The sequence below is a fragment of the Schistocerca serialis genome, chromosome 8 (genome assembly GCF_023864345.2).
Source record: "Schistocerca serialis cubense isolate TAMUIC-IGC-003099 chromosome 8, iqSchSeri2.2, whole genome shotgun sequence".
NCBI lineage: Eukaryota > Metazoa > Arthropoda > Insecta > Orthoptera > Acrididae > Schistocerca > Schistocerca serialis.
Window position 1 is genome coordinate 611,729,084 of NC_064645.1, and position 19,228 is coordinate 611,748,311.

The 19,228-nt window shown below is 43.3% G+C and overlaps 1 protein-coding gene across 2 annotated transcripts in view; it reads left to right on the top strand.

Moving 5' to 3' along the window:
- Positions 1-2,025: 2,025 nt before the first annotated feature.
- Positions 2,026-19,228, top strand: part of LOC126416226 (uncharacterized) — a 126,264-nt gene continuing 109,061 nt past the window's right edge. The window contains exons 1-2 of one of the 2 annotated variants that reach the window (XM_050083830.1): positions 2,026-2,199; positions 2,285-2,321. In XM_050083830.1, the coding sequence (XP_049939787.1) occupies positions 2,071-2,199; positions 2,285-2,321 (166 nt within the window). In that variant the 5' untranslated portion in view covers positions 2,026-2,070. Of the gene's footprint in view, positions 2,200-2,284; positions 2,328-19,228 lie in introns of both variants that reach the window. The other variant, XM_050083829.1, reaches the window with a different exon arrangement.

The following is a 19,228-nucleotide window of genomic DNA, read 5'->3' on the forward strand; positions in this document are numbered from 1 at the left end:
ATGAAATTTGTTTTCAATAACATGGACCAGTTTAAAAACATCAATTACATTCGTGATTATAATACCAGAAGAAAGAAAGATTTACACTATCCTCTACTTAACCTGTCTTTGGCACAGAAAGGGGTAAAATATATTACTATAAAACTTTTCGATAAATTACCAGATGAAATAAAATGTCTGAAGACACAGTAATAGTTTCAAAAATAAATTATATCCCCTTGAGAACTTGTTCTGTACCACACATGAATTCTTCAATAGGAATAAATAAATCTATATGTGTAATAAATTCATCTTGTGCCAATTAAGGGAATGGGATAGGTAATAAAAATTTTAAGCTTTCTTTTGCACTTGACACGTTCCACATCATAACGGTTTCTGTGAGATTAATCAATGGAACGCGTAAGTAACTAGCTATTGATCCTGTTTCATCATTTGTATAAAATTCACTTGGGAAATGACTTGATGAGTACAACATATTCGTTTTGGTAACATGAACACATATTTTACGGTTAAATAACATTGCCAGTTTGGAATTTATATTTCAGTACACATCACAGTCTAATATAAAGCCCGGTCCACACGCAACGATCTGTCTGCGCAGACATCGGCGCAGATGTCTGTACATGCAAAAGATCGCTGCAAATGTGGTGTGTTCACACGACACAAACCCCAATCTACTACTCGCCCGCCATCTGTCGGTGTAGAAAAGAAATATCGGTGGCAAGCGACTACGCTCCCCGAAAACGTCAAAATTTAATTCAGTTATTTTGAAAAATAGAAATGGAGGAAGTTCTGTTGTGGTCTGTGTTCGCAACTTGTGTTGCAAAAAACATTCAGACCAACCGCAGGAAACAGAGAAAGCGGTCAAAATGGTGCAGACAGTGGCTGCTAAAGCGAAAGCAGTTTTGTCACGTAAATTTACTGTGAGAGTTGCAGGGCGAACCTGTTTTGTTTTACATAACCTCGTGTTCCATTTCCTCGGACATTGGCACTCCAATTTCATCTTCAATTGTACTCCTGCTTGGTCTTGGCGTTTCTTGATCACTAAGAAAGCCAAGTAGATCAAAATACCATAACGTTGGCTGGTATACTTGATCTACTCCTACACCAGATCTTCTAGATTTCTGAACTTTGGATAACTCTTTTCGGTAAACAGTTCGCTGACAGACTAATTTACTTGACTTGCCTTCATGAACTCATCTTTCAGGAAAGCGTAAATAGCTTCACATGTGTTGGGTATTATTTCACTCAATGCTTGTTTCGATATTGCAGATGAAAATTCCAAATCATTGTAGCTCCTTCCTGTTGCTAGGAATCTTAATGTTACTGCCAGGCGTTCATGAGGAGAAATTTCCCTTCTCATACAAGTCTTTTTCTCATAATATGAGGGGTTACATGCTTTAAGAGATAATTATAAGTTTCGACATCCATCCGCAAATAATTTCGCCAGTTCGCAACGAAATTATTTTTTTATTACCGTTTCTCTGTTTGCCGAGGCGCCAACTGCCCGCAATTTTTCAATTAGAGCATTGTATGCTGCTGTCTTTTTGTCTCGGTCACTATATTCTTTACTTTTAATCTTCCACAAACATGGGTGGTTTCTGTATATTTCAATGAATTCACTTACAAACTCTCGAGAACACTGACGAGTATCAGCCATTTTAACGCCCTGTGCACACAAATACAAACACTAGACTGAGCAAACAGCTGTTTCGCGCCAGATTTGCGACGATCTCCTGTCCACACGCTCCAACTTGTCTGCGCAGATGTGGTTTGAACCGACAGATTTGAGAGGTTTCGCTCAAACCTCCAACTCCAACTTCCAGGTTTGCACACACCTCAGGCTGGTGCAAATCTTCTGTTCACACGCAACGATCTGTCTGCGCAGATGTGATGTGCGCAGACATTTGCGCAGACAGATCGTTGCGTGTGGACGGGCCTAGACTGTGGTACACATCGTAATCGATGGGTCATAGAGTATATCATTCGGATGTCAGAGTTCCAACGTGAACTCGTGTGCTTCTGGCTCCCGCCAAGTTTGAGTAGCATACGAACTACGAAGCTATTAGCATGGAGTTGGTGGGTAAGGCGATTGATGTGGTGAAGGATAGTGGATACGTCTTGAAACAAAAACTGCCCACATATATTAAAGTATTTGGATTGGAAGAATCTATTGGTTTGTTCGTTCATGGTTTTGAGGTAGGAAAAACATAATTCAAAATACAACCCCAAGACTTATTATTATTCAAACGATCAGCTGTTTAGCCCACGAATGGTTTTGCAGGTGAAATCTTCTCCGGATGTTTTGCAGGATAACTCCAGCGAGTGTAAGTTTTGATATTTTACACGTTTATATTTGAATGCTAGATTTTTTAAAATATTACAATTATTGGTTACTGCCATCTGTAGCCACTGCTATGTTATTGTCAACTTAGGACTTGGATGCGTGCCTGGATTACTCTACAGTAATAATACGATGACAGATGGACGTAATGTTAGTATTAATTTATGAGTATTGTTGCTGTTGTCATGGTTTCAAGTTAGGTAATAAAGTTCCGTCGCTAGAAAAGAATTCATACGCAGTGAACAGTAGATCCTTTAAATCGCTCAACATTTTTTTCGTTAGACGAACCCGTTCGCATGTTATGAATATTATTTGGTAGCGCAATAAAAGTCCCATGGCCATTATTGGTAAGCTGCCATGGGTCTTGATTAGTTCATATCTTGGCCTATCTAGATTGATCTGATTTTGGGAACTGTTTATTCGCCCATTGACCATTCAGCACAACAGTATCGCACATGTCTGTTAAATACAAAAATAGTATATTCATGTATAAAACCAAGGGCGTCTGAATCACTGATGGCGACTTGTAAGAAGCCATAAAAAAGCTCTACTTTCGAGCCTGTTGAAAATTTGTTCTCTTACTAAAATACTGTAAAAAAGAATAAACATTATTTAAATATAAACACCTGACTAAACTGCTTTCTTCTCCGTTTCCCTGAGAGCTAGGGGGTGGGGGTTCGGTGTGGCTACTGCGAACATCGGGCTTTGAGCAGACCAGCTTGTCTGTGTAGAGCCTCTGAATTGTTTCAGTTGTTGATATTAATCACAGTGCTTCCCGAGACCCTTTATTAATATTTGTTGTATGTATTGGTTTGCAGTTGTGTATTAAATGGTCAAAAGTGAATACTAAAGTAGTTGTTCGTTCCTGAGAACATGCAGGTCTTTTGTATGGCTTAATGGCATCGTCTAGGATAAAATATGTGGGGTAAAATATTGTCCTGTTAAAAATTCCAAGTCGGGGTTACTAATAAAGTTGGTAAAATTAGATGTTGTGGGAATTAGTGAAATGCAGTGGCAAAAATAGGACTCTCAGGCAATGTGTATGGGGCTATAAATACAAAACCAAATAGGGCTAATACAGTTGAAGCCTGATAATGAATAAGAATGTGGGTAAGCTACTATGAACAAGATAGCAAAGGTGTTATTGTAGCCAAGGTAGACATGAAGCAAACCTAAGTCAATGCAGATGGTGAAAAGAGGAAACATTGTACGATAAAGTAAAAAGTCATTCAGGTAGTTAAGGGAGACAAACATTTGTGACTGGGGACTGGTGTTCAATAGTTGGATGATATGGACTGGGAGAAAGTAATGAGGGGCAGGCCCCTGGTAATATATTGAGGTCAACAGAACCTACCATTAGTGGATGGCTGCTTTGTCCTGTAATTTATTGATGTGGACTTGTGTGCTGAAACAGGAAGAGATTTAACAGAACATTGACAATATTTTTGAATCTATATTATTTTTTGGAATGTTGTTGTGGTGATAGTGGTATAGGTCAGGTTCAAAGATGACAGTTTGATTTTGAGTTGGCAAAGCCGAAGAATGTGAGTATGTAATCTTAGTTGTCTATGACTTTGTGATTAGTAATGTAGACAAAGTCATAGGTTAAGTTGGAAGGTTGGTAGTTAGCCTGGCACTATGAATGGCTTCCGTTAATCACACTTTTGCACTGACCGTATTTTAACTAACGCAAACACTTGGTTTAAGAATTGTGGAAGAAGGCTCTGGGTTGGAAGTGAGCTGGAGATTTCGGAAGGTTTATATTACTAAACACTACACAGAATTTGAAACCGGACTGGAAAACATTTCCTTGACTCTGAGAAAAACTGAAGAAATTGCAGAAAGGCAGGAAATGGATATGGCACCTGGGAATGAACAAGAGATGGTTGGGAGTTTGAGAGAGACCATTAAACAATGACTGACAAAAAAAAAAAGGAGGAAGAAATACTGTAGGTAATTAATAGATAACTGTATCAGATGAAGTACTGAAATTAGCAGAGGATAAAAAAGGAAAAAGATGAGAACTAGTAGAAATCCTTGGAAAAATCAGGAGACACTGAATTTAACTGATAAAAAGGGAAAATATAAAAAGGTGCAAATGATGTCTTGTAAATGAGTGACAGGAAGTGCAAAATGGTTGAACAGGCATGGTTAGAGGACAATTGCAAAGTTGTAGAAACATGGAAGACTGGGGGAAAGATAGATGCTGCCTACAGGAAAATTAAAGACCTTTCGAGAGTGGAGAAATGACAGCATGAATATCAGTGGCTCAACTTACAAGCCAGTATTAAGCAAAGGAGGAAAGGTGAGAGGTATATATAGAGGGCTATACAAGGGAGATATATTTGAAGACAGTTTCCAAAAATGGGGTAAGATGCACAGAAGTTGGACAAAAATATGGAAACTACATGAGAAATCTACATACAAAGCACTGTGAGGTGCATCACAGAGGGTTTATCCCATTGAACCAGTTATTAGGGTTCTTTCCTGTTCCATTCAGGTATGGAGTGTGGGCAGAATGATTGTGTGCCTCTGTGCACACAGTAATTCTAATCTTATCCTCATGATCCCTACGTGAATGATATGTAGGTGGTTGTAGTATGACCCTAGAGTAATCATTTATTTGAAGCCGATTCTCGGAACTTTAATAGACTTTGTCAGCATAGAGGCTTAGTCTGCCAGTTCAGATCCTTCAGTATCTCGGTGATACTCTCCCATGGATTAAACAAACTTCAGTATCCCCTGTTGTTCATATCTGGTATGGGTCCCACACACTTGAGCAATATTGTAGAAATGGTCACACGAGTGATTTGTAAGCCATCTCTTTTGTAGACAGATTGCGCTTGGCGAGTATTCTACCAATAAACCGAAAGTCTACCACCTGCTTTACCCACAACTGAACCTATGTGATCATTTCATTCCATATCCCTACAAATTGTTACATCCAGGTATTTGTACGAGTTGGCTGATTCCAACAGTACTCGTTGATATTATAGTCATGGGATACTACAGGTTTTTTTCCATTTTGTGAAGTGCAGAATTTTACATTTCTTAACATTTAGAGCAAGTTGCCAGTCTCTCAACCACTTTGAAATTGTATCAAGATCTGACTGAATATTTATGCATCTCCTTTCAGAGAGTACTTCATTATAGACATCTGCAAAGAGCCTGATTTTACTATTAATATTGTCTGCAAGGTCAGTAATAAGCAATACAAACAGCAAAGGTCCCAGCACACTTCCTTGGGGCACACCCGAAGTTACTTCTGCATCTGGCAGTGACACACTATCCAAGGTACATGCGGTGTCCTCCCTATCAAAAAGTCCTCAATTCAGTCACAAATTTCACTTGCTGCCCCATATGATCATACTTTTGACAATAAATGTAGGTGCAGTACTGAGTCAAATGCTTTTCAGAAATGAGGAAATACTCCATTTATCTGGTTGCATTGATCCAAAGCTTTCAGTATGTAGTGTGAGAAAAGTGCAAGTTAGGTTTTACGTGATCAATATTTTTTGAAAGGCACGCTGAGTGGCACAGAGGAGGTCATTCTGTTCAAGATACTCATTATGTATGACCTTAGAATATGTTCTAAGATTCCATAACAAATTGATGTTGAGAATACAGCACGGTAGTTTGTGGATCACTTCTAGTACCCTTCTTGTAGACAGGTGTGACCTGTGCTTTTTTCCAAGAACTGGGCACAGTTTTTGTTAGTGGGCTCTGTGATAGATTAGTTAGAAAAAGGGCTAACTCGGCTGCAAATTCAGTATAGAATCTGACAGGGGCTCCATCGCGGCCTGGGGCTTTGTTCAGTTTCTGCTGTTTCCCAGCACTACTGACACTAATACTTGTTTCATTCATCTTGTCAGTGGTACTAGGATTAAATTGGGGCAATTCTCCGGGGTTTTCTTTCGTAAAGGAACGTTTGAAAATTGGGTTAAGCATTTCAGCTTTCGCTTTGCTACCCTCAATTTCTATTCCTGTCTCATTTGGTAGGGACTGGACACTAACTTTGGTGACACTACCAGCCTTTACATATGACCAGAATTTCTTTGCGTTCTGTGAAAAATCCCTTGATAATATTCTGCTGCGGTAGTCATTGAAGACTTCATGCATTACTCTCTTCGCAGCCAAACACGTTTCATTCAGTATGTCACTATCTATAGCCCTACACTTAGCTTTACATCTATTATGCAGTTATCTCTTTTCCTTTAGAAGTTTCTTTACAGTGATTGTATACCACGCATGAACATAACTGCAGATGCTGGCTAAGCTTGCAGTTTGTGTGGTTGCACAGGGTGGCGCACGAAATGTGTTACCATTTTGTTTTTGAATATTAACTTTGTCAATACAATCAGAAAGGAACATATACTACAATGAAGAGCCGTCCATGGAGATTTGTTCTTACTCAGCACATGCTCAATATGTCCACCATTTTGTTTCCTAACTCCCTTCAAACGAACACTGAAGTTAGTGATTACCCTACGGCACATGTCTTCCGTAATTTTACTGCAAGCTTTAAGAATAAGTCTTCTGAGCTCCATTAAATCACGTGGACATTTTGGGGAAAATTTTTTCCTTTAGGTACCCCCAAAGAAAAAAGTCACATGGGTTGAGGTCTGGACTATTGGGGGGGCAATTTTGTCCATCATTGAAGCAACCTGGAAACCTGAGTGAAATGATCCGCATGTCGAAATGCTCGTGTAAAAACTCCAACACAGTGTTTGCAGTATGTGGCCTTGCTCCATCTTGCATGAACCACTGCATGTTGAATGGCAAGGCAGTAGCAAGAAGCTGTGTAATGAAGCTATTGCGAAGCAGGCTCAAATAATGCTCGCTGTTCACAGTTTCTTCAAAGAAAAAGGGTCCAATAAGTCCGTGACTGGAAATTGCTGCCCACGCTGTAATTCTCGGAGCATAATGTTGTCGTTCATGAAGCACTTGTGTGTTTTCAGTGGCCCAAAGTGTACATTTTGTTTGTTAACCACACCATCTAAATGAAAATGCGCCTCATCTGAAAACCAAACGTTGCTGAGAGTTTCTTCCCTATCCTCCGCCCACTGAGCAAACAGTAGTCTCTGCTGCTTGTGTTCTTCAGTGAGCTTCTGTGTACAGGTCATCTTGTATGGGTTCATATGGAGGTCACTTTTAAGAATGCGTTGAACAGAGCGTCTGGATATTCCCAGTTGCACTGATGCCTTTCTACACGATTTCCTGGGACTTCTCTGTACAGCAACTCGTACCGCTTCAATATTCTCCGGCAAACAAACAGGCTTAGGCCGAGGTCGCGTCACTTCCATTACTGTTCCTTCCTGTACAAATTTATCGTACAACCTGTGGATGGTCTTCTTGCAAGGGACCCATTGTATGTTAAACTGTTGTCGGAAACGACTCTGAGTCACAACAAGGCTTTTCGTTTCATGAAAAAGTAACACAATTGCCGATCGTTGCTGTGTCATCAGTCTTCCATTGTCAGCCATTGCTGCTTACCAGTCTCCGAGCAGCAGTATCGTGAATTACACGTCATTTTGTAACTCATTTGTTTTTCCAAGCTCTGCTGGTACTGCTGTAGAGATCCCAGCAGGATATCTTATGTGCGTCGTAAATTGTGAAAGAAACAATTGCTAACACATTTTGTGCGCCACCCTGTATTTGACTGAGAGTTTCACTTGTGCAATTTCCTCACTGCTTTGCAAGTGTCTGTCATAGTGAGAACAGTATTCTCTGTGATTGTGAGTGCATTAGGTCAGAGCTAAGTGAATTTGAACATGGGCAAATTGCTGGTGCCCGCTTGGCGGGAGTTTTTGTAAGTAAATAGTGTTTGGTGTTTTAAGAGGCACTGTGTCGAAAATTCATGTCACATACAGGGAAAGCGGAAAAACATCATCCATAAGAAACAATGTGAATGTGTTGAGCGATCGTGATGGATAGTCATTGAAGAGGACAGGCAAAAAATAAGAAGTCAACACCTGCAAAAGTCACTGTAGAGCTGAATGTCCCACTTGGGAATTCTGTCAGCACCAAAACACAAAGGGACCACCAGAAGAATGGAACTGCAGGGTGAGCTTGAATTCCAAAACCACTTATCACTGATGCAAATGCCAATAACAGGAAAACATGGTGCCAAAGTCATAAAAGCTGGACTGCGGAGCGATGGAAGAAAGTCTTTTGGTCTGATGAGTCTTGTTTGACTGTTTCCAACTTCTGGTTGAATTTACATCCAAAGATTGAAATATTGCGGGGGTTTGGTGATGATTTGGGCAGCAATATCGTGGTATTCCATGAGACCTATGGTTACTATGTAAGTTCGCAGTACTGCCATGGGTTAGTTGGCCATTTTGGATAATCACATCCAGTCCACGCTACAGTGTTTGTCCACCAGTGGTGATACTGTGTTCCAAGACAAGACTCATGTTCACATAGCTTGCATTGTCCATGGCTGCTTTTGTGAATATGAGGATCAACTGTCATATCATGATATTATTGAGCCTTTGTGATCTACTTTGGTGAGAAAGGTACTTGATCCCTATCCACCTCCGTCATCGTTACCTGGACTTGCCACTATTTTGCAGGAAGATTGCTTTAAGATTCTCTTGGAAACCATGGAGCTAGAAGCTGTTTTCAATGCCAACAGGTTTCCTACACCCTATTAGGCACAGGAATATGATGTGTTTTTGGTGTTTCCATATTTTTTACACCAACTCTTGTAGATGAAGATGAGTTTGGAGATGAGATACTTAGAGAATAATTTAACAACAAAAATAATAAATTATTCATAATGTAACGTAAATGAACACATAAAAAAATCTGCTCACCAAGCGGTGGCAGGGGAACACACACAGACTAAAGGATTTAACTTTCACAAGCTTTTGGAGCCAGTGGCTCCTTCTGATGGAAGAGTTGAACGAGAAAGAAGAGGGTTCGGGGAAAGGGGTACAATTTTGAAAAGTCACCCTGGACCCCCATATCAGGGGAGACTTATTGGACAGGATGAATTAGTCTTTCCTTCTCATCCCCGTCTGCTAAATCTCCCTGACCTGGGGTTCTGGGTGATTTTTATAGACTGTACCCTTTTTCCTAAACGTCTCCAGTCCTTTTCCTTCACCCCTTTTCCTTCCTGTTCAAATCTTCCGCCAGAAGAAGGAGCCACTGGCTCTGAAAGCTTTTGAAAGTTAAATCCTTTTGTGTTTGTGTTCCCCTGACGCTGCTTGAAGTTGAAAAAGACCCCTGGAGTAGATGAAATCCCTCGAAATGGTTGTAATCCTTGTAAGAAGCAGCCGTAACAAAATGTATGGTATTGAAAGATGTCAGACTGACAAAATACCCTTAGACTCACAAGAAAAAATGTGATAATTCCAATTTTAGGAAAGGCAAGTGCTGATTGATGTGAATATCACAAAACTATCGTTTAGTAATTCACGTTTGTGAAATAATGACACAAATTATTTACAGATGAATGGAATAACTGGAAGAGGCAGACCTCGGGGATGATCGGTCTGGATGCTGGGCAAATTTAGGAACACATGAAGCAATGCTGACCCTATGATGTATCTTCGAAGATTGGTTAGAGAATAGGTTTACGTACTTTCATAGCATTTATAGATTTAGAGAGAGCTTTTGAAAATGTTGACTGGGGAACACTCTTTGAAGTTCTGAATATATCAGGGATAAAATAAAGGGAGCAATAGGTTATCTACAGCTTGTATAGAAATCAGGCTGCAGTAATGAGTTGAAGGACATGAAAGGTAAGCAGCATTTCAGAAAGGAGTGAGAGAGGATTGCAATCTGTATAATACAGTCCCCTTGTATGCTGAGCAATTTGTGAAGGAAAGTGAAGAGAGGTTTGGGAAATGCATTAAAATTTGGAGAGCAGAAATAAAAACCTTGAGGTTTGCTGGTGAGACGGCAGTTGTCAGGACAACAAAGAATTTGAAAGAGCAGTTGAACCCCAGAATGACATCCTGGGCAGTTGTGAAAATTTTATTGTTTCCTCGGCCAGAGCCAGTGTGGAAGTCGGGGCAAGCAAGTACACAATATCGAAATTGGAATGACAACCCAGAAAAACAGTCAATACTGCATGCCACAAAGCCAATTGCTACACACTGCCCAAGCTGGAGGACCAAGGTACCGAAGCAGCAGAGCAACCTTGTGGAGAAGGGAGTATAACGTCATTCTCTTGACCAAGGACAATGATGTAACAGTGACTAAGCTTTCAGCACACAGTCAGTGTAGAGTGCTGATGGGTTCAGAAAACTAGAACACATTTGGTCATTCTTGCCATGTGATGTCGTCGTCATTAGTGTAGACTGACACTTACAAATACCAGCTTAGTTCTCATTTGCAGCTAACCAGTCCCAGGGTGGAACCTATGACACTCTGCAGCTTGCTTAGATGATAATGATTGATGGTACAACTGCCAGCTTGGGCTGAAGCTGTTTGCTGCCGTCGGTTACTACCACCTTGCTTCTGCCTTCATTGATGAGGATTTATGTCTCTCCTACAACCAGATCCCCTGGGGGCTTAGCAGATGGTACCAGGTGACCTGCTGAAGTATCATTAATCTGGAGAAGTGCAGTAGCTTCTGCCTTCCAACCTGTCTCTGTGAGCTGACGTTGGCACCACTGGCCATTACCTCACTGAGGGACCATGACGTACCACTTTGTGACGAAGGCCACGTCCTGCAGAGCTGATGGTTGCCTTTATGGGATGCAGTCTGCCGTGTGAAAAAGAGCACCATGCTGGCCACCAGAGGCAGCACAGGCAACACCGATTGACCTGCAGCTAGCTGACTAATGTTGTGGGAGCATTGAGTATGCACCTCCCTTGCTGCGGCAGCCAATGCTACAAGATGTGCTGGTATCAGCACATATTGGTGAGGCTGGCTCACTTCGGCTCAGCCAGCTACTGGAAACTGTGAAGCAAGATCATTGTGTATCTGTGAATAATAATATCTTTTCTGGTAACAATATATCATTAGTCCCTTGAGGGGTTCGACAGATCATCATCACTCTCCATTCTATTCCATACTGGCAACATAGAGGTGACAACTCCAGCCCTTTATATTTGGTGACAGTAATTGGTCACCAGCGTAGAGATGTCTGTCGGGTACCACAGCAGCACATTTATGGCATCAGCAGCCAACGTTGTCTGTCTGGCTCATTGTTGAACTGATCTGTAAATTTTGCAATTTGCCACTGTGTGGTTTGTTGAGTGCCCATTTTTATTGGTCTTTTTATGTTTTGTTTGTTTACGGGCCCGGTGGTGCATTGTGATTGTCACGTGAATTCAAAAGTGTCATTTGTTAAACCATAGGAACCTGCGGACCTGTCTTGGTTCCATGGCAGTTTTAAGGAAGTTTGCTTTTGACCAGTGTGTTGCCCGTATTGTAATTTGACTGGATACAAATTGCTCTGTATGTAGGCTGTATATAGCACATGTAGATGTTTTGGCCATAAGACACAGCAGTGCACAGAATCATGTTGGGCCATGATGTGTTTCAAGAATTAACATTGTTTCTTGCCTGTGCATTGTTGGTAAAGTTTCCTCATTTTTTTCTTGTATAACAGCAGATAGAGGTCACATGAATGCCAAAAACATGTGCAGTGATTTTCACGAGATAGTTGAATCTTTGAAAGAGCAGATAGTTTCATTACTGGGAATTGCAGCAGAACAGGAGTTGAATGATACATTATTAACAAAAATATGGCTAAATTACAGTTAGTGGGTGATGCAAAGAAATATTATGTACCAAGAGCCTCTTAGTAAGGCAGAAACATTTTTCGAGTTGGCCAATTGACTTGTCTGCATTATTGCAAATGTGAGAGCATGAGGTTCTTTAGGGAGAAACTCAGTGGGTTGTCGTGATAAGTCAGTGGAAAAAAATGGAAATGAGCGTATGGCATCGTTGGCCAGGAGGTCCCATTTGGGGAGGTTCGGCTGCCAAGTGCAAGTCTTATTTCATTTGACGCCACATTGGGCTACTTGCGTGCTGGTGATGGGGATGAAATGATAACAACACAACACCCAGTCCATGAGTGGAGAAAATCTCCAACCTGGCCGGGAATCGAACCCAGGCCTGCTTGCATCGGAGGCAAGCATGTTTCCACTGAGCTAAGCAGGCGAACAAGTCAGTGGAGTCCTTCTCTGACAGGATTAGGAAAGTTAACACACAGATCTATGAGCTCACATGGAATTCAGAGGCTGGCAGTCATCTTGTAAAAAGTGGAAAATAGGCCTTAGATGTGTTTGAGGGGTATTTACATTGACATGTAAAAAAACAGTGAGGATAGAAAATCCAAGTAGTTTGTCCACTGCTGTAAGGATCCCCACATGCCGGCAGGAAATAGATATTGCTGCATGGGGACAGAATGACCATAGTGTTTCCTCTTCTGAGGTAAAGCATTAAAGATGTGAGCGTATGGGACCACACCAAGAACATTGCCACCAGCTAGAATGATATGGGTATGGAGAAGTAGGACAAAAGACACACAACTGCCAAAGCAAAAGGTGAGATAAACAGCACTGAGGTAAGTGTTCATTAAAAGCAAAAGAGGGTGTCTCAACTGTCAGATGGTATGCCAAGTAAAACAAAGTACTGCACAAATGTGTGCTGAGGTGGAATGCTGCTTGCTTGCATAATAAACAGTGGACACGGGTGCTAAAGTGTCGACCGTATGTTTGAACCTCTTAGGTAGAAAAGAGACAGATGTCTCTATAATGTAGGTTATGTTAGGTAGTTGATAATGACGTGATGTTCCTAGGGGACATTATGGCTCAGCTTTAGCATTGGAACTAAAAGTTTTCATATATTTTTTTTATTCTGGCTGGAGCCAGAGTCTTGGTTAATTTTTGTGAATGATGGTGCCCTATATGACTGTAACATTTTTTATGTTATTGTTATACTATCCAGATTTCAGCCTTAGGGCATTTTCAAGTATAAAAATTTGTATGTCAAAAGGACTTGTATTCCTTCTTTGGCTTCTATGTGTTTTGGCACATAAATAAGTTTTTGTATTGGAAAATGGCCGAAGGCTAAAATCTGGATCACATAATAATATATTAAAAATTAATGCAGTCAATTGGTGGCAAAATAAAGTAAAGTTTTGGGAAGCCTATAGAAGTGTTGCTACATGTTGGTGAAGGGTACTGTGCGATCCTTGGAATTGACTTTCTTGATAAACATCATGCAAAAATTGACCGTTTGCAATATACAATTGAACTCGATGGGATGTTGTTTCCACTGGGGGCAACGACTGCAAGCAAAACAATGCCGCAAGGTTCGCCAATCATTCGGTTGGTACCAAATGAACTGAGAACATGTATGCTAATGATAAATTCATATGATAGCATACAGCAAGATACAGTGAAGCTAGTTTCGTTAGTGTTGGCACAAACATACCAAGGGAAGTAGAAACTTCCTGGCAGATTAAAACTGTGTTCCCGACCGAGACTCGAACTCGGGACCTTTGCCTTGCGCGGGCAAGCGCTCTACCATCTGAGCTACCGAAGCACGACTCACGCCCGGTACTCACAGCTTTACTTCTGCCAGTACCGCGTCTCCTACCTTCCAAACTTTACAGAAGCTCTCCTGCAAACCTTGCAGAACTAGCACTCCTGAAAGAAAGGATATTGCGGAGACATGGCTTAGCCACAGCCTGGGGGATGTTTCCAGAATGAGATTTTCACTCTGCAGCGGAGTGTGCGCTGATATGAAACTTCCTGGCAGATTAAAACTGTGTTCCCGACCGAGACTCGAACTCGGGACCTTTGCCTTTCGCGGGCAAGCGCTCTACCATCTGAGCTACCGAAGCACGACTCACGCCCGGTACTCACAGCTTTACTTCTGCCAGTACCGCATCTCCTGCCTTCCAAACTTTACAGAAGCTCTCCTGCGCAGGAGAGCTTCTGTAAAGTTTGGAAGGCAGGAGATGCGGTACTGGCAGAAGTAAAGCTGTGAGTACCGGGCGTGAGTCGTGCTTCGGTAGCTCAGATGGTAGAGCGCTTGCCCGCGAAAGGCAAAGGTCCCGAGTTCGAGTCTCGGTCGGGAACACAGTTTTAATCTGCCAGGAAGTTTCATATCAGCGCACACTCCACTGCAGAGTGAAAATCTCATTCTGGCAAGGGAAGTAGAGTTTGTTGTTGAGCCATTCCCATAACCCTCCAGGCCTCAACCTTCGTTAGTCGCTGTCCTCACCCATCCAGCTCCTTCCCTTGCTCCCACTCCAGCACTACACAGCTGTCATTAAACCACCACACCCAGTCTTTTCTTATATTTATTTCTGTCTATTTCTCTTCTTTAACGCTACTTCCCCTCCCCATCCTCTCCCCTGCCCGCTGCCCAACCTGCAGCACTTCACTGTCCGCCACCCCCACCGTACTATCCCTCCCCTCTCCTCCCCACCCCACCCCAGCCTCCTCCTTCCGCCACCCAGTCGCTGCTCCCATCGTGCACTGGTGCTGTTGCTCGCAGTTGAGTTTCAGTTGCCTGTGGCTGCAGTCGTGTGTGTGTGTGTGTGTGTGTGTGTGTGTGTGTGTGTGTGTGTGTGTGTGTGTGGTTGTTGACAAAGGCCATTGGCTGAAAGCTTCAAGTGTGAAAACCTTTTTGTTGTGTCTATTGGCGACTCGGCATCTCCGCTGTACGGTGAGTAAAAACTTTCCTTCTCATGATATTGTTTATTTAATCTGAGTGATCCAGTAACAGCAACACCAGTCATGCAGCATAGAATACCACAACAGGCAACAATGTTCTGATGTGTAGGAAACAGTACAGGGCCCTGGGATGTCTACACCTGTTGATGGAAGAGTTCATTGATCATCTGGCTGATGGGGATTACTGAACATAGTAATGGTTCATGGGGTGTACCCATGGTCCTTGTCCTGTAATAAAAAAAAATCACCAGATGACACTAAAAAATGATTTTGTTGTGATTATTGATTCTTTACTGCAAAAACTTTTAGCGACATGTATCACATTCCGAACTTAACAGTGACTCTGAACAACTTGGATTGGTGTAAATATTTTTCAACATTGGATTTGAAGAGGGGTTATCACGAAGTGTAGGTAATGCTGGAGGACCGGAAGAAGACAGCCTTTATGGTCCTTGGGCTATTACTGTTACACGTAAATACCGTTCAAATAAAAGATGCACTGGCCACTTTTCAGTTGGATGGGGTACTCAGAGGGTTAAAACCGAAACAATGCATGCAGTACCCCCCTGCAGGTCTGGGGGTTAGAATAGTCCCAAGGTATCCCTGCCTGTCGTAAGAGGCAACTAAAAGGGCCATATGGGGAAGGACACCTTACATAGTGCACGAGTTACCCATCGTACCGTTAGATTCAATCTCCTGAAACTCTTGTCATGGCTTTGCTTCTCCACCTGCAATTCAACTAGTTGGGTGAAGACACTTTCTGGGGTATGTCATCTTCTCCTGTTGTCTCCTGTCCTCTTTTGCACCCATGATAGTATTGGATTTCTCTGTGCCCAGTATCCAGTGCAGTAGCCAGTCCATTGTGGTGGGGCCATCTTGTACCCATTTGGTGGTAGCCCCTTGACAACACAGGGATTGCACTGCTGATATCCGAGGTGTAAACTCGCCACATATGCCAAAGAGTAGGTGCCTGTCTTCCTGAGGCATCAGGACTCCCGGCAACGGCCATCATGTCAGGTGTCCTTTGCTGTGGCCGGGTGGGACCCGTGGGGAGAGCCCCTGATCAGAGTGGGTGGCATCAGGGCGGATGACCTGCAATGAAGCGGACTAAGTCATCTCTTGCTGGTGACAGTACGCTGCCATCAGTCTCTAAGAAGGGCAAGATCGAGTACAATGCTGACAGATAAGACCCTAAATCGTTTCCCTCCCGTGCTACACCATGGGAGGAATGTAGGGCTACAGAAAGAAGAGCCATATTCGCTTCGGTATTTAGTCTGTTGCAGAATGGATGTGGACTCCTTTCTACCTATGAAGCCTCAGTTTTTTGTTGAATGTCTTGAGGATAAGTTTGGGGAAGTGACAGTGCTGTCCAAGATGAGAAGTGGTGCAGTCTTGATTCAGACAGCATCCCCAGACCAGTCCCGGGTGTTAATCGCTTGTGACTAGCTGGGTGATATTCCTGTTTCCGCCACTCCTCATAAAAACCTCAACATGGTCCAGGGGGTTAGTTTCCATCACGACCTCCTCTTGCAGTCTGATGACGAGCTCCATGCCGATCTATATTCATTTCATCGGGTGTGTTTACAGGGGGACCCAAAGACAACAGAGTTGCTACCAGTTCCGTCATCTTGGCCTTTGAGGGTGATTCATTGCCTTAAAAGGTCAAGGTGATGGTTTACCGCTGTGATGTTAAACCATACGTCCCTCCCCTATGTGAGGCTTCTAAGTGCTGGAAATTCGGGCACATTTCTTCCTGCTGCACTTCCAACGCTACATGTAAAGACTGCGAATGTCCACTGCATTCAGATACTCCCTGTGTGCCTCCTCCCACTTTTATCAACTGTGGGGAGCAGCACTCCCCCCTGCTCGCCAGACAGTACAATACTCCAAAAGGAGTGGAAAATTATGGGCTAAAAGACCCTGGAGCGGTTGACTTACCAAGAGGCTAAATGTAAATTTGAACGATTACAACCCGTTAGGGTGACGTCCGCATATGCTGCAACTACAGTACCATCGCCATCACAAGTACCAGTCATACCACACTGTACAACAAACAGTGGGCCCTGCGGACCTCCAGAATACATCTGCCCCTTTGGTGGTAGGGGGAAAAATTGCCTTCCATTGCTCCCAAAGTACCTACTTCGGGAGCAAGGCCCCACAAACGCAGGGGACATCGGTCCCCTCCCCCCAGCCAGAGCAGCAACAGCCTCCTCTAGCTCCTCTTGGGCAGAAGGGCTCCATTGGGACCCTCTCTACCAAGGTCTCCACTAATGCCACAGAAGACACTCGCCAGTGGCTAAAGGAGCCAAAAGCTGCTGGACGAAGAGCTTCACGGTCTTCCTCTGTGCCCGAAGCTACTTCAGTGAAGTCCTCTGAGCAAGCTCCTAAAGAGAAGCTAGAGGGCAAGCAAACAAAGAAGTCTGCTAAGAAAAAGGGCCTTCTGGGGGCCCCAACACCACCACTCCCTACCAATTTTACACTTGCGGATGAGGTGGAGACCTCAGCATCCCCTGACGACCTGGATCTCATTGATGTCTCACCCACACTAGGAATGGATACAAATACTCAGTTGGTGGCAGCAGGTGACCCTGAGGTGTAACCTGCCTCCTTGCATGCTTCATGCCTTCCCAGCCTTACGATAACGTCATCCTCCAGTGGAATTGCTGCAGTTTTTTCCACCACCTGGCTGAGCAGGGCAACTGTTAAGCTTTACACCTGCTTTCTGCATTGCCCTCCAGGAAACCTGGTTCCCAGCAATGTGGACCCCTGCCCTTCATGGCTATAGGGGATATTACAAGAACCGTAGCAACTATAATAGTGTCAGGTGGAGTTTTTGTCTATGTTCTGAACTCAGTATGAAGGGAACCTGTGCCCCCTTCAAACCCCTCTAAGCTGTGGCTGTCATGATAAGGACGATGCAGGAAATAACTGTCTGCAACGTATATCTTCCTTCAGATGGTGCATTGGCTGCACAGATTCATCAACTCCCTAAACCTTTCCTACTTTTGGAAGATTTTAATGCCCATAACCCCTTGTGAGGTGGCACTATGCTTACTGGCCAAGGTAGAGATGTCGAAAATTCTGTATCTCAACTCGACCTCTGCCTCTTAAATACTGGGGCTCCCACACATTTCAGTGTGGCTCATGGCTCTTACTTGGCCATTGATTTATCCCTCTGCAGCCCAGGACTTCTTCCATCTGTCCACTGGAGAGCCCATGATGACTTGGGAGGTAGTGTCGCTTTCCCATCTTCCTGTCACTCCCACAGTGTCATCCCCTGGACATCTGCCAAGATGGGCTTTAAACTAGGCAGACTGGGAAGCTTTCACCTCTGCTGTCACCGATGAATCTCTCTCACATAGTACCATCGATGTGGTAGTTGAGCACCATCGATGTGGTAGTTGAGCAGGTCACTAAAACGATCTTTTCTGTGGTGGAAAACACGATCCCTTGTTCTTTAGGGTGCCCCTTGCAAAAGTCAGTACCTTGGTGGTCACTGGAAATTGCTGAAGCCATTAAAGAGTGTCAGCAAGCTCTACAGCAACATGAGTGGCACCCTTCTCTGGAGCACCTAATAGCTTTTAAATGGCTCTGTGCCAGCTTATAAAAAGACTGAAAAGGCATGTTGGGAGAGGTATGTTTCGACCATTGGGGGCCGTACATCACCTTCCCAAGTGTGGACGAAGATTAGAAGTGTTTGTGGGTACCAGAACCTGACAGGTGTTACTGGCATTAACATCAATGGCATGTTATCTACTGATGCAAACACAATTGCCGAGCACTTTGCTGAACACTATGCTCGAGCCTCCACGTCAGAGACTTATCCCCCAGCATTTCGCACCCTCAAACGGTGGATGGACAGGAAAGCTCTCTAGTTCACTGAACGTCACAGTGAACCTTATAATGCTCCATTTTCAGAATGGGAGCTCCTCAGTGTCCTTGCACTTTGCCCTGACACAGCTCCTGGGCCTGATCGCATCCACAGCCAGATGATTAAACATTTCTCATCCGACTAGAAGCGACATCTTATCATCTTCAACCGGACCTGGTGCGATGGCGTCTTCCCATTGCAATGGCGGGAGAGCACCATCATTCCAGCCCTCAAACCCAGTAAAAACCCACTTGATGTGGATAGCTATCAGCCCAATAGCGTCACCAATGTTCTTTGTATGCTGTTAGAATGTACAGTAAGTCGGTAGTTGTGTTGGGTCATGGAGTCATGTGCCTACTGGC